We start from the raw sequence: 16,290 nt of genomic DNA, 5'->3' as shown, positions 1-16,290 counted from the left end.
GGACAAAACCCAAGGTGACAGTCAGAAATTATTTGTTCTGTGCCTCTGTGTTAGACTGTTGAGTTTTTCCTTGAAACATTGTATACAATTGTGGAGCTGTGACTCAAAAGGAGATGGACAGTTAAACAAACAAACAAACCTATTTTCCCTCTGAAGTTTTCTTCACTATGAAACTGTATAAACAATTTGTGAAAACCGGGGACTATTGAAACCTAGCAGTCGGTGGTGAAGTATCTGCCTTGCAAGCATGAGGACGTGTGTTCAAGTCCCAGAACCCATGTAAAAACCAGCACATGCTATAATTGTAGCAGTGGGGAGACAGACAGACAGATCCCTGGGGCTCTCTGCTCTGCTGGCCTAATTGGCCCAGGCCAGAGACATATCCTTGTTTTAAGAAATACAAGGTCAGCCAGGCATGGTGGTACATGCCTTTAATCCTAGCACTCAAGATGGAAAGGCAGGTGGATTTATGAAATGAGGCTAGCCTGGTCTACATAGAGAGTTCCAGGCTAGCCAGAGCTACACAGTGAGCTTCTCCCCACCCCACAAGTAGAAAAGTAAAGAAAAAAAAGAAAGGAAAAGAAAAACAAGGTAGATAATACCTAATATATAGTCTCCACATGTATGCATATACACAAATTTTATGAAAACATAGTTGTAACTATGTTAGGATATTTTTTAGTTTTTACAGTAGTGTTAACTCCAAAAAACTCCCAATAAGAAGCAAACAATAATAAAATGCACAGGAATACCCAAGGGTATATATTTATCAATCTATATAAAATCTAAAATTCTGGGGCTGGAGAGATGGCTCAGAAGTTAAGAGCACTGTCTGCTCTTCCAGAGGTCCTGAGTTCAGTTCCTAGCAACCACATGGTGGCTCACAACCTTCTGTAATGGGATCTGATGCCTTCTTCAGCTATGCAGGCAGAGTAATCCTACATTAAATAATTAATCTTTTTAAAAAATCTGAAATTCTTAAAAAGATAATTTCCTAGGCTTTTTCATGTATGATATTTTTCCAGTGAAAAGTTGAAGTGGTCATGCCTACACATATCAACTCCCATATCTCAACCACGACCTAACTGGGCTCTCAAAGTTCTTACCAAGAGAACCAGCCCGCTATCTCTGAACACATGTGGGGACAATCTTATTTTAACTATTAGTAACATTTTTGTGTATCTGTGTGTGATGTGTGAGTGTGTATGTGAACGTTTATATTTGCAAATGCAGATGCACACATGCTATGCATGTGTCTGAAGGTCAGATGTTAGAGACAGCTTCTTTGTTGTTTCTATGCTAAGTAGCCAAGCCAGCTAGCCAGTGAGCTTCCAAGGATCTCTCCTTCTATCGCCCTGTCCTCACCTCCCTGCAAGCACTGGATGACAGGCACACTGCAGCATCCAGATTCGATGCAGATTCTAGAAGTTCAAACTCAGGTCCCTGTGCTTGCATGAACAGCATTTCAACCCACTGAGCTATCCCTCATGATTCTAATTAATATTTTAATGGACAGAACTTTAAAGCAAGATGGGGGAATGATTTCATATTGGTGGACTCCTCAAAGTTCTTGAGAGCAACCATGAAACTACAGGAGCCACCTTCTTCATTATATCATGAAGCAAAAAAGGGAGATGTGCTTTGTATATAAAACCAGAAAATTAAGGTTATGGGAAGTGTGGCTTTCTAAAAAGTTACTAAAACTCTTTAGAAAGGAAGAATACAAGTATAAGCTCATTGAATTACCAAAAGCAGTAGTGAACTTACTATGGTTTTTGTTGTAGAAGGTGTGTATCTAAGGCCTGAAGATATAGCTAAGTGGTGTTTACCCAGCATGCATGGGACCCTGGACTCAATCCCCACTACTACAAAATAAACAGGAAAAAAAAATCTAAAAATAAAATATATATTTCATATAAGCAGAAGGGAAGTATTTTTTTCTAGACATAAGAAGGGCCTGGTACAACAATTTATTTGAAAACGTGTGTATATTTTATACTGGTTTCAACTATGTTATTGGCTGATTAAATTATTGTCTGCAAATTCCACTCACTGTTGACACCTAACTGGACATGTCCTTAGAAATAAAATGCTGACTTAAGAGATACTTTGAACAGCAAGGGCCATTCCTATATCCAGGCTGCACAAAACAAATTCATCAAGGGCAGTGCACTAGGTGTGGCTTCCATAAAGTGGAGTGGTGGTCTTGAGCACCCCTAATGTCTAAGGTCCCCTTTCTGAATGGCTCAGCTATTTGTGCCACAGGGGCGCCAGGTCTGGACACCATCGATTGACAGTAGGCAGTCAAAAATGTGAGGCAGAAAAGGAACAGGGCACAACCTCACAAAGAAAAACAGACAAGGAAAATTATTCACAATGACTTGGGAAAAAGCACGACTCTCACGGAAACTCCAAATTAGAACACATTTTCTTCAGTTCAGAATGAATAGAGGCCATTGTTTTCCAAGCCTTCCCCCTGCCTACACCTTTGTAATTTCATAGGGTACACAGGGTTGAAGACTCTCAGAGACACACGACACACAGGTGCTTTAGTGAGACCAACCTAGTAGTTTGTGGGCAGATGTGTTACACCTGTCTACAGCGGATTAAGTATAGCTCACTCTACATTTTAGAGCAGGGAAGACAATAAAGTGAGGTACTATTCAATCTGCTTACGCAGATGTTAATAGTAAGAAAAACTACACTAAGAAATGGAAGGAAGCTGTTTTATTTTAACTAAAAGGATAACATAAAAAAATTAAGGTAAAGGGAAGACTTTAAATAACCCTTGCCATCAAGGCACCAAAAACTTCAAAAATTAAAGTAATTAGGGGAAAATGTTATATAAAAATCTCTTTCATGTAATCGCATGGATTAGAGAACTATGTTATATCACATTTTTATTAAATATAAGGGTTTTCCCCCTTTTCTTTTTTATTTTCCTGGTTCTGGGGATCAAAACTCACACTTACAAGGGCTCTGTCAGTCCAGCTCTGGGTTCCTCATATGCCATATACCCTAGCTCTGTATCAGTAGATATCTGGACTCTATAAAGGCTGGAGAAAGACAATTACTTTATCCGCTAAAACCATCCTTCATAAGTGCCACAGACAGGTGGCCCTCGATCTCCACAGAATAATAAAGTTCACTGTGGTGCTACTTGGAAATATTAGTTGCAAGAGTCCCTTAGTACACAGCTCATAGTTTAGCTGTCTTTTCGAGGTAAGGATTGTAGCCTCCTTTTTGTTTCTCTTAGATAATCTAGCTAAGGCCTGTCTCACTTCCTTCTATTTCTGTTTGGAGGAGGAGGAGGAGTAGAAAGCTCCACCCTACTTCTCCCAACCAGAAGCATAACCCGGAAGTATTAAGGAGCTATACAATGGAAAGGTCAATTGCTGAGGAACAGCCAATAGTACCCATTGTCTTACCTGATGTGGCCAATTAACTCAATAAGCTTGTGGCTGAAGAAGTAAGCCGTCAACTCGGACACGTGACTCAGGACTGAACAGACCCCAAAGAGGGTTGTGGTTCCATTCAGATCTTCCAGATGCCAGTAGAGAAAGGTGAACACAAAGCCGTACCCGAAGCCCATGAACCATGCCACGAACAGCACCGAGCCGTACTGTACACTGCACAGCAGCTTGATCAAGTCCCAGAAGTTGAAGGCCTGCGCGTGAGTCGCAGCAGTCGGAGTCTCCTCCGAGGACTCTGTGGAGTTGTCCCTTTCCACCTGTGGGATCTCCACCTCTTTCCCTTTACTGTCACTGTTTTTGAAGTGGTTGTAGCGGAACCGGAACTGAGTGGCCACGATCAGGGCCATGGTCATGAGGACTCCAAAGACGATGAAGACAATTTGGTAGTTCCGGTACTCGGGGGGCTTGCAGCCCTTCCCATCAACGAGCACGTCTATATGGGTGTAGTCGATCCCAATGCCCACAGACAGCATGGCCAGGCCCCAGCCCAGGGAGCCCCACATGCGCTGCAGCCCATAGCGGTCTCGGTGTTTTCCCAGGTACTGGAGGGTTACTGTGTCTACAATCGTGACGGAAGAGGCACTGAAAAACTCTCCTATTATAACCACCACCAAGATAACCAAGAATATCGCCTCGACTTCCTGTTGGTCATAAACAAGGGTGACTCGGTCAGATGGTAAAGATTTGGTGGTGGTGACAACAGCAGTGGTTGTCTCCCTGGTAACATTTCCCATGGGGGTAGGAGTCACTGTGCTTATGTTCAAAATCAAGTCCATAACATGGTGGGTGGTTTTCTCTGGCTGGGGCTGTAGCGTGGGTTCACTGGTCAAAGTCAATGCTGTTGACAAGAGATCTGCGTCTGAGATATTGGGCCCCGTTTCAGACAGCAACAGCGGGCTCCTTTTCTCACGTGATTTTGGTGGCGTGGTAAAGAAAGTGATGGCGGAGGAGTTCATTGGCAGGACGGTTACGGGGTGACTTACATTGGTGGGGTGAGCTGTTGGGGGGATCTTTGGTATACATCTCAAGGTAGCAGGTTTAACAAATCCAATGCCCAGGTTGAACAAAACCCAACACAAAAGCGAAAAGAGGAGGACAATTTTGCCCTTTTTGAACCGATCTGCAACTACACCCCAAAACGGGGCACTGCAGAATTCAATGAAGTATCGGATACCCACCAACAGGCCACTCTGGCTGGGTGACATGCCCAGCTGCTTATAATACACAGGCAGGAGTGGGTAAAGGGAGCCGTAAGCAGAGTAAAAGAAAAAGTAAAACACCTTGGAAACAAGGAGGTCGTTGTTTATTTTCACACAGTGCTTCTCTATCCAGTCTATCTCCTCCTCGGGAATGGCAGCCGTCTCCGTGGAGGAGGGGGTTTCGTTGGGAGCCGGTTCTGCCTCCCTGCAGATGCCATTGAAGGGATCGGCAAGCACGTACTTTCTCTTCTGCTCCTCTTCATCGTCAGTCAGGATAGCAACTTTATCATCTGCAGCCATGGCTTGCCACTACCATCAGGAGCTGCAGCCTTCAAAATCCTGAGTGGTGGTCTGTAAAGTGAAGGGAAAGGCACTTAGTAATGACAACCAGAGCCTCACCCTGCAGAGAGGTGTGGCGTTTCAAGCTGCAGCTAAAATCACAGCTGGGGAGAGGGTTCTTAGCACAGCCACATGGTCCTGACCAAGGAAAACAGCCTTAAAAATTAAATACGAGGATCGAGAAATAGTAGTCATTAAAATCATTTTCTGTTCTTACAGAGGACCCAAGTTCAGTTCCCAAGCACCCCATCCTGTGGCTTGCAACCCTTCCAACTGTCTATAGCTCCAACTCCAGGGCTCTAATGCCCTCTACACACACGCACACACACGCACACACACACACACAGAGAGAGAGAGAGAGAGAGAGAGAGAGAGAGAGAGAGAGAGAGAGAGAGAGACTGGAGGACCATATACATACACACATAAAGATAAAAATAAATCTCTTTTGGAAATGAAGTGCTGTGATGTCCACTGGTTGGAGCTGGTCACTGCTGAGGCATCAGGTGTACAACCAGCCTTGCCACCAGTGACATCATACACAGTGGTCTAGCACTGTGGTTCTCAACCTTCCTAATGCTGCAACCCTTTAATATAGTTCCTGGTGATGTGGTCACCTCCAACCATAACATTACTTTGTTGCTACTTCATAAACTGTAATTTTGCTACTATTATGAATCACGATATGCACAGTATCTGATATGTGATCCCTGTGAAATGGTCATTTGACCCCCAAAGGGGTCATAACTCACAGGTTGAGAACCACTGTTCTAAAGAGTCACTTTGGGATTGAGTTTAAGAGATTAGAACCAAAGCCAGGTAACATCTATTGAGGGCTTCCATATAGCATTTGACTACTGTGTGTGAGACCTTGAGGTTGGTCTCTAGCAAGACATACATACAGAAATAGATGTGGATTCAATCTCCAAGCAGTTTACAAAAGAAAAAAAAAAATGTATTGAACCCTTACTGCTCCAGATAACACTTAAAGATTTTTACATGTATTAAATTATATTCATCACAACATACTACTATTCTGTCCATTTTACAGATAGGAAAAATGAGGCTTAACAAGTAGGTGCTAGAGCCTGGATTTGAACCCTGCTTTATACCTTCAGTACACTAATGTAGTGCAACACTGGGCTTATACAACCTGCAGCCTATGGGCTACACACACTCTTGGATAGCTATGAATGTAGCCCAACACATTTGTAAATAACAAGAGGCCATGTTATGGTGTCAGAAGGTTAGACACTTCTACCAACAAAATGTCAAATACCACATATAGTAAATTGAAGGAGGTGGTGTTTTTCATATGAAAGATTAGCATCAATAGCATAAATTTATAGAAACCATGCCACATTCCATAATTTTCTCTTACTTTTATTACAGAAATGATTAAGGAGCCAAAAGGTTGTGCTTGCATCAAACTTTGTCCTCTCCAGTTGCAGTGAAAATATTCTAATGCTAAAAGGCTTGCTTATTAAAATATTTTACTTTCTTTTGCAGAGAGAAACATCAGCTCCACTTGCGACTCCAGGCAATGATCTTACCCTGCTTTTCCCAATATGAATTAGCATTGAGAAAAGTTCCAGAATCAAGCATGCAAACATTTTCACATCTCTACAAAGGCCCCAGACAAACAATAGAAACTTTTTTTTTTTTTTTTTTTTTGAGACAGCATCTCAGTATGTAGAACTTGCCCTGTAGACCAGGCTGGAACTCTGGGTTAAATGCATGCACCATCATGTGCGGCTAGAAACACAATGCAACAGGAGCTGTGTTGCAAGCAGATTTATCTTCTAGCCCCCAAACTGATGTAGCATATAGCCACTACTTTCTAACCTCAGGATTCCGGGTGGTAAAAACAACTTATAAATTGAGATAAAATTCATTTGAGTCATTCTTAAGTGAACAACCCACAGCACGTCTTATAGCTACAGTATTGGACAGCTTCCTCCTTTATCTCATTTCCAATATTTTAAATATGAAAATGTATTACCACCGTATTTCCCTCACTGAAATGTATGATTTTCCTTTCTTGCCTTTCTCCAGAGCCAAATGAGATGCACTGTCTACTTTAAAAATTGTAAACTGGACTCCAGGAATATCACCAACTATCTGACATTTCTGCACAAACCAAGCAACCAGAACCTCATTGTTTTCTCAAGGAAGTATAAGCAACTATCACTGAGCACCGAAGCTCTGATTTCCTTGGTGTTCTTGACCAGCTGGATCCTGAAACACTTGCTGATAGCAGAGTTTAACTTGAAACCCCGATCTTTCCAGCACAGTTCCCTTTACTTGGCCTCCAGAGCTGTGCCCAACTAGGCTTTCTGGTGTCATCAGGCCACATGCAGTCCCCTCAGTGACTATGGAGCTCCCCATGTGGCTTCACAAGCTTGAGCAAAAGAACTCATTTTTACATCTCATTTTCCCTTTCTCCCCCTTTTGTGGTTCTGGGGGTAGAATCTGGAGCCTTGCACATGTTGCATGATATTCAATCGCATTGTGAACCCCAAGATTGTGAACTGTAGAAACCTGTTATCAGCCCTAATACATTCCTTTAATCCAAGAACTTTCTGTCTACTGTAAACAGATGATTATAGTGTGGCTCAGCTCTAACACACACCTTTAATCCAAGAGCTTTCTGTACACAGGAGTTAATAAATTTAATTCTAGGTGAAGAGGTGGAGCAAGAAACCATCTGACATGGATTAAGTAGATAGGAGGGACTTTGAGAGAGAAGAATATTTAAAACAGTATGGAGAAAAGGAACTCATTACGCCTTTAGATTTTGACTTTTTCCTCCTGGGCTTTCAGGCAAGCTAGCAGGCCTTTTCCTCCTGGCCTGTCAGCTGTGCTACCGAGCTTGCAGCCTTGGGCTTTTGGGGTTTGTTTTTTTCCTTTTGGATGTGAGCTGAGTAGGAAGGTCAGCTGGGTGTTTTTTTCTGCCTATGAGCTAGCAGGTTTTCACCCCAGCATCTGGCTCCTGAGTCTTTATTGATAAATCAAGTGTTTGGGATTTTCATTCATTATAACAACATTTTGGTACCCAATGTGAGGCATGACCCCCACAGTCAGATCAATGGAGAAGTCATCAGATTTGGCAAGTCTTCTGAGAAGTACTCAAGGAGAGAGTTAAAGATGAGCAATACCATAATAGAAAGCTGTAGAGCTCTGTATAGTGCTACTCTAGATGGCTTGGAAAAGGAAGCAGAACATGAAAAGCTAAATAACTGAAATAGGCTATATACTGATTATATTATTATCATTTTGGCATTTTATACTTTATTGTTTTTTCATTGTTGGTTTTTTGTTTTGTTTGTTTGTTTGGTTGGTTGGTTGGTTGGTTTTCAAGACAGGGTTTCTCTGTGTAGCCTTGGCTGTCCTGGAGTCCCTTTGTAGGCCAGGCTGGCCTCGAACTCACAGCGATCTGCCTGCTTCTGCCCTCCGAGTGCTGGGATTAAAGGCATGTGAGACCACTGTCCTGCAATATACTTTATTGTTAATAGCCATAATGGCCTTTCATACTCACTCAAATAAAAAGTGGGTTGATAAGATAGAAGTCTTAAAAGAAAAATCAGAGAGACTTATAAAAGATAATAAGGAAATTTCTCAGACACAGACAGAGGAATTTAGACAAGCCTTAAAAGGATCTATAAATGAGAATAAGAAAAATACTCAGACACAGAGGAATTTAGACAATCCTTAGAAGATCTACAGATGATAATAAGGAAAATTCTCAGACAGAGAGGAAGTTAGACAAGTGCCTACCTCATCACCACGTAAGGAAAGTGAACACAGGTGGCTGAAAATTGTTAGAAAACCAACCTTAGTTTGTCCGGTTACTATCAGGAGACAATAGATACACCCAAGGTTATAATGAAATTAATTGGAGTCCTATAGACATATTAGATGTGAGGAGATTTAAGGAAGCAGTTGCCTCCTTCCGTATGCATTCATCCTATGTGAAGCAGATTCTAAATTCATGGGCAACTCAGAGCAGGATTATCTCCCAAGACTGGAAAGACTCAGCAACAGCAATATTGGACCCTGGTCCTCAGTTACAATGGCAACCATGGTGGAAAGAAGAAGGCCACAGAACAATGAAATCAGGCCAGAGGTATTGATATTTCCCAGGATCAGTTGCTAGGTGAAAGTCAATATGACGATTTACAAAGACAGTTTGAATTTGATGAACACACATTGGCACTATGCTGTCTAGCAGCTTTAAGTACTAGAGGTTGAAAATCAGGAAAGATGACTGAGCCATTTACTAAAATTATATGAGGCCTCAAAGAAGCCTTCACTGATTTTTTTCAAAATTGAGTTCACCTGTAAATAGAATGGGATCAGATTCAGAAGCCAGAAAAATACTGATTTAATCTTTGTCTTTTGAAAATGTAACTCAGACTGCAAAAGAGTGATTAGACCCTTAAAGGCAAGATCAGCACCAGCAGAGGAATTGATTAGGGATACAGCTGATATTGGATCTCATGTTTATGATGATAATCTGATAGGAGAAGTAATTTCTAAAAGTCTGAGGAAAAAAATCAAAACGGCAGATATTTTAATTGTGGTAAACAAGGCTACTTGAAAAGGGACTGTAGGCAAGGTATTCCTAGAAACAATGTTTATTTCTAGAGATAATCCAAAAGGAAGACTCTGGCCTTTTGGAGTATGCAGAAGGTAGAGGAAGGCTGGCTCTGCACTAATGATCAGATCAGCAGGGACAGGCAAGGTAACCCTCACCACTGGGAAACACCCAAGGGGCCTCCTGTGGGCCTGATATCAATTTGAGTCAACTCTTCCCTGTCAGCATAGGAGAAACTCATCCACAGAGCAACGAAAAGATTTAGTGCCTGTTGTTAAAAACAGCACTGCTCTGCATGTAATCACGGACAGAACAGTTTCAGTAGACAAAACAAAAAATTCAAGAAAGACCACAAAACAAATATTTTGGCAAACTGCTATAAATGATCAGAGACCTAAGCTGAAAATATAGATAAATGCCATTGGAATTGAAGGTTTCATAGACACAGGAGTAGATGCAATAATAATTTTACCAAAATCTTGGCATCCAGATTGGCCTCTGTAGGAAGTAAATATCCAGCTTCTAGGGATTGGAACTTTACCTCTGGTAAAAACAAAGCACACAATGGGTTAAGTGAATAGGGCCAGATGGACAAATAGGAAAATTAAAACCATACATGGCTAATACAGCCATGAATTTATGGGGACATGATTTGTTACAGCCATGGAAAACACAGATTAACTTCTTCCAATCTCAGAAACAAAGTATAAAATAAAGAATGCTTCTGAGAAAAATATTAAAAGGTATTATTGAGAGCAGTTACAGACTGCCCAGGTTGTCCATAAGCAGGGCACAGCAGGTGTTGGTACCAATTGCCCTACCTGTAAAATGGTTAATAAGGCATGAAAAATGAAAATAAAAATAATGATATTTTCAAATAATAATTTACCAAATTTTCTTACTGGCATGAAGTGAAAAATGGGTTTTCTTAAACCACGTGTCTTAATTCCATGTTAGAATATTAGACTGTAGATTGTCACATGGCCCATGCCATGTTGGACATCGGCTTTTGAGTTTTCTTCTTAAATAAAAAGGATATTTTTGTTGTTTGGTATTTGAAACACAGTTAAGAGATTTAAAATGTTTTAAGTAACTTCAAAGGTTTATTATAGTTCAAACTTGTTTTCTCAATTTCTAAGAGGTGGAGTAATTCGGAGCTAAGATAAAACATTTGAGCAGGGCAGTGGTAGTCCATGCCTTTAATCCCAACAGAGATAGACAGATCTCTATAAATTAGTTGTTTTGAAATTCTAGAGTTACAATTAACAGGGTGGTGATAGTTCACAACTTTAATCCCAACACTCAAGAGACAGAAACATGCTCTCTGAGTTCAAGGCCAACCTGATACAGAGCAAGTTCCAACTAGAGAACAAGTTAGGTCCAGGTGGGTGGTTCACACCTTTGGGAGGAAGATGCAGGCACATAAGAATTATAGTGATTAAACTTTTTTTTAAAAAAGCTGCTTGCAAAAGGCAGGCTGAAACTCAAAGTGAATGTGACCTAAAAATAAATACACTTAAAGTTATATTTAGTTTCAAATTTTCAATAGAAGTTTAAAATTTTTTCAATTGAAAAATAATACCTTTTCTATTGCCAGAAACCATTTTGCCCTAAGATGGATTTAACCCACCAGAGTTAGCCAGGGGCAAGGTTTTGTTTTTATCTTCCCAGGAGAATAGAAACATCTAACAAAGGAATCCAGAGACCACTGGGCGAATGAAAATCTGAAGAAATGAAACAGATTATCAAGAGAAAATGTCACAAGAAATGGAGTAAATTGGCCAATTGGTATCACCCACCCTCCATCTTGTCTCTTCTGCCCTCTACAGACACAAGCGGCAAATGGTCTTTATGTGGTGCCAATTCAGTTAAAAATTAAAGCTGGCTTTGGGGTTGGGGCATGGCTCTCTCCTTCTCTAAACTCCTGCATGCTTGTTAAAGGAAAATAGAAAATCTCTCTGATATCAGGTGCATGAGCAACAAGCACGCTGCCACTGGGCTACATTCCCAGCACTAAACCTTACTTACTTTCCTAGCAAGAGAGAAAGCTTTGTTTTCCCCAAACAAAAAGCTCCTACTGCTTGGTTAGCATAGACTTTTCCTGATGTACTGCTGTTATTTTTCTTTGGTTATTAAAATTTCCTGCTCAACTCAGCTGCTTTGATTGCACATGTAACTCCCTCCCCTTTCCTGAACTGTTTTAAGTTCTCAGCTCAAATTGGAAAGGAATGTTTAATGTGTTTAAAATGGATCAAGTTATATGACGCTGGGTTCCTTTCCTAAATCTCATGCAAATTTCAGGAAACAAACACCCATACAGAATGTGTACACTCAGCAGTCACCAGCTAAGCAAGGAAGAGTTAAAGAGCACATGATGGCAATGAAATAAAGTAAATTGACATATGTAACATCTCAAAAAAAATTCTTGTATCTTTCCCTTTTTCCTTCTCCTCCTCCTCCTCCTTCTACTTCCGAATCCACTTTTATTTATTTACTTTTCATCACCCAGGAAGGGTACAGCATTACACGGATTCTGTGTCCAACGGCCTTCGCAGGAAGGTTGCTTCAGAATCTGGCATGAACCATGTCACTGTTTCCATGGGCCTGAGTTACTTCCCCAGATCACTCTGGTTTTGTTTGATTTGCCTCCAGGAGTCACTGTTTGTTTGTTTGGTTGGTTTTTTGTTTGTTTGTTTTTATTATGTTTTTTGTTTTGTTTTTGTTTTTGTTTTTTTTTTGTTTTGTTTTTTGCTTTATACACATAAGCACATCTCTTGCCTAAAGTAGAATTCAGTTTTATCTTGGGCATAAACACCTCCAATTTTAAGAAGAGCTGTGGCCTTGCACCACAGCCTTCCAGACATATTTGAGTTTTAGAAGTCCTATTCCCAGCAGACCTCCACAGGCACCAAGATGTAGGAAAGAGGTCATTCCTTTTCTTGGGCTGTTGTTTGCCATGACAAGAGTGTAGGGCAAGTGATACAGGAAATATGTGATCTCATGTAAGAGGCAGGCAAAGGGACTACAGGGATGAAAGTGATGAGATGCTGCAGGACCACTAGTCAATAAGGATGGATGGGAAGGTTCCATGGACAACTCTGCCAACCAAAGGACATCAGGACATTAGCCAAACACCAGTACCTCTCAATAGGTCCTGAGATGAAGTGTAGATAATTGGGAAGAGGCCAGGGATGGGCTGGTGACAAGTACAGGAGAAACAAAGGTTGTACAAGACAGGGGAAATAATCATAGTTTCCTTACTCATCCCCATGGTGACCAGTCACACTAACATAGACAGCAGAAGAATAGCTCTGCTGGAGAGCAAGAAAGCACAGACAGCAAGGCGCAGGGGAGGAGTCAACTCCACACTTGCCATAGCTGGAGACATACCTGCATTCAAAGGTCCAAAAATATCACCTAATACACAGAAAAAGAAAAAAGATGGGGCAGAGGACAGGGAGCCTTGGGGAAGCGTTGAGGAAAGAATAGAAGGACCCAGAGGGGACAGGAGCTTCACAAGAAGGCCAACCAAGGACCATGCATGGACTGAAGCTGGGCCCCTATACATATATACCCAACAGGAAATTTGGTTTTCTTGTGGGTCTCCTAGCATCTGGAACAGGGGAGCTGTTTCTAACATGGACTCTGTTGCCTGCTTTTTGATCACTGGCCCCTGGAGGAGCTTGCCAAGCCACCATGGAAAAGATATGCTCAGTCCTGATGTGACTTAAACTGTTAGTGGGGGGGAGGGGGTTCCTCTTTCCTGAGGAGTAGGGGAGGAGGAAAGAGGGATGGAAGGAGGGAGGGACCAGGAGGAGAGGAGGAGAGGGACTATGATTGGGATATGAAATGAATAACTAAATGAATAAAGTTATAAGTTAAAAATAAAAGTAAAAATAAACAAAAATGGAAATAGTCTAACTGCAGGGAGAAAGTGTGTATAAGAACAAATTTAAAAATTTTCAAGCACTTTTGTTTTTGTTGTCTGCTTTAAAAATATAAAACAACAAATTTTGTTAATATACATACACAGCTTTTATTTAAAAGATTTAAAAAAAACAATGGATTTTCCATTCAGAAAATCCAAATACAGTATATCAAATGTTTTCACTATGAAGAAATGATAAATATTTGAAAAGATAAAAAGTGTTACAAAGTATCGAAGACACAGGAAAATATTTCAGGGTATCCGCACAGGTAGGGTTACTAGCTATAACTTCAAAAGTAGAGAAACCAGGAAGTGATGGCTGGAATAACAGTAGAGCTTCTGCACAGCAGAGTGAAATGGTCTGGGCTGGTTTGAAAGAAAATGGCCCCATGGGCTCCTGTATTTGAATAGTTGGTCCCTAGTTAGTGAGCCTATTTGGGAAGGACTAGGAGATGTAACATTGTTAGAAGAATGTGTCCCTCGGGGTAGGCTTGAGATTTTTGTTCCCATTGTGTTCTCTGTCTCTGGCTTGTGGCTCAAAATGTAAGCCATCGCTGTCCTCATGCCTTCATCCACTCTCATGGGAGCCATGGCTGTCCTCATGCCTTCATCCACTCTCATGGGAGCCATGGCTGTCTTCACACCTTCATCCACTCACATGGGAGCCATGGGTATCCTCATGCCCTCGTCCACTCTCATGGGAGCCATGGCTGTCTTCGTGCCTTTGTCCACTCTCATGGGCTACAACCCTCTGGAACCATAAACCTCATAATTCTTTTATTTAAAATTTTAAACTATATACACCTGCCAGAATATAATCCCATTCGTGTTGCAATGTTTATATTATAATAGATCAGTAGAAAACAACATTAATTTTAAAAAAGTGGATTCGTATGACTTTAGGTTTTTCAGGAGATGATAACTACCCCTGTCACTGACCAAACAGATTTCTTCAAACTCATACAAAATATTTGCCTGCTTCACTTCTAACAGACGCCAGTGGCCTTTAGCTAACTGCCCTCCACAAACACTGATGTGAGTACCAAAGACTGACCAGGGGAGTGCACTAGTCCTCCTGAGGGAGACAGTGAGGAACCAAATGTCAGGACACAGGCTTCAGCCACAGGAGTGACTCCTTGGCCATTCCTTCCCTTCGATTCCAATGACTTTTTATTATATCTCTGTAAGGTTTCCCTGTTCCCAAACAGCAACAATGGACATGAGATCAACAAACACAAGCCACCAAGGAAGGGGTCTCCTACAGCATATTCTCTTTCTTCTATATGAAAGGCACAGCCAGCAAGGTTTACATGAATTTCAATGTAAAAATCATAAGCAATGAACTATTTCAGTTTAAATTTAACACATTAGGGGTTTTTTGTTTGGTTGGTTTGCTTTGGTTTTGAGACAAGGTCTCACGGGCCTCTCTGGGAGTCCTGGAAGTCACTAGGTAGACCAGGCTAGCCTCAAATGCACAGAGATCCACCTGGCACTGCCTTCGAAGTGCTGGGGTTAAAGACAACAGTTTCATGTCCTATTTGAATTTTGAGGAAACAGAAGCAATCATGGAGAAGCTGCTGTGACAACAATGAGACAAGGTGGACAGGAAGTCACCTCTGAGACGTCAGGTTCAGGGCCCAGAAACAATGTTTGCATTCAATAGAATTAAGTTTTACTCTAGCCAATGGGCTGTTGCTGCATTGGATTACATCTGACTATTACAAGCACATACCAATATACAGGCTGTTAGATATGTCCAAGGTTTAGTGTGTTTAGATTGAGGCGCAACTCTGTTTTTCAGAGGCTGAGAGGGGTAGCTGTTGGCATCTCCCTGCCCAACTTGAAGCCCTAGTCACCACTTTGATGTCTCAGGACCAGGGTCCTGAGAGAAAAACCCTTGCGATGGGATGACAGCCCTAGCAAGCTACAAAACAGGTTCCTCTTTTCCCAAATGTACCTGCTGAGAAAAGGTCACGTAAGGATACAGGGAGAGGTAACTGACTTGCAGCCAGGAAGCAGCCCTTACTGGCCACTTGGACCTCTGAGTTCCCAGTCTCTGGACCGACGAGAAGTTAACTTCACTGCCAATGCACTATGGAGCTTTGTTAAGGTAGCTTGTGGGTGCTCAGATGGTGGGCGACCAACACAGATCCCTCCAGCCATCTTCTGAGTCAGAGCGCTTTTGTTGTTACTGTTTCACTAGACACTGTGCACAGAGCTACGTGAGCTTCTCAGGGACAGGCCTGCGCTTAGTGCTAACTAGGTAAGAATGATCTTTTGTTTGTTTTGTAGAAAGCCAAAAGTTTTGTCGCCCAGTAGATTCTAATGCCGGTAACCAACACCACAGCCCCACAAGGCCTCCTACCAGTATGTATGCTGTGTCGTTCCTACAGCAGGGATTTCTGTTATTATTGATGTGAGGCGGTGAAGTCTTTCTTGCTGAAATAGATAGCTTTTTCATTTGATAGCTACATTCGAATGGCCTAAACGTATATTGTTATAAATGTGCTGTCAATAGGTAGATGCCAAGAGTATGGAAAGCCATGGGAACGCAAGGGGAACCAGCTTCAAATCTGAAGCATTATTTGACGTACGTGCCAGGTTCAAACATGATGACAAAGTGTGTTGGGATGTGACAGGGGCATAGCTATCAATGGAGAGAGTAAACAATGCCTGATTAACACAGGAAGGAATTGTTCCTGTGCCATGGCTACTGTAACTCAGGGTTGCCCAGACACATGGATGAAGCTGTGAATC

The 16,290-nt window shown here is 41.6% G+C and overlaps 1 protein-coding gene across 4 annotated transcripts in view; it reads right to left on the bottom strand.

The window, feature by feature from the left end:
* Positions 1–16,290, bottom strand: part of Mfsd6 (major facilitator superfamily domain containing 6) — a 72,585-nt gene that overhangs the window by 43,108 nt on the left and 13,187 nt on the right. For 3 of the 4 annotated variants that reach the window (XM_051153789.1, XM_051153792.1, XM_051153790.1), the window contains exon 2: positions 3,429–5,023. In XM_051153789.1, the coding sequence (XP_051009746.1) occupies positions 3,429–4,972 (1,544 nt within the window). In that variant the 5' untranslated portion in view covers positions 4,973–5,023. Of the gene's footprint in view, positions 1–3,428; positions 5,024–10,077; positions 10,157–16,290 lie in introns of those variants that run through there. The other variant, XM_051153791.1, reaches the window with a different exon arrangement.

Source organism: Acomys russatus, chromosome 12, assembly GCF_903995435.1.
Source record: "Acomys russatus chromosome 12, mAcoRus1.1, whole genome shotgun sequence".
In the NCBI taxonomy this organism is placed as follows: Eukaryota; Metazoa; Chordata; class Mammalia; order Rodentia; family Muridae; genus Acomys; species Acomys russatus.
This window is presented reverse-complemented; position numbering and strand designations above follow the sequence as displayed.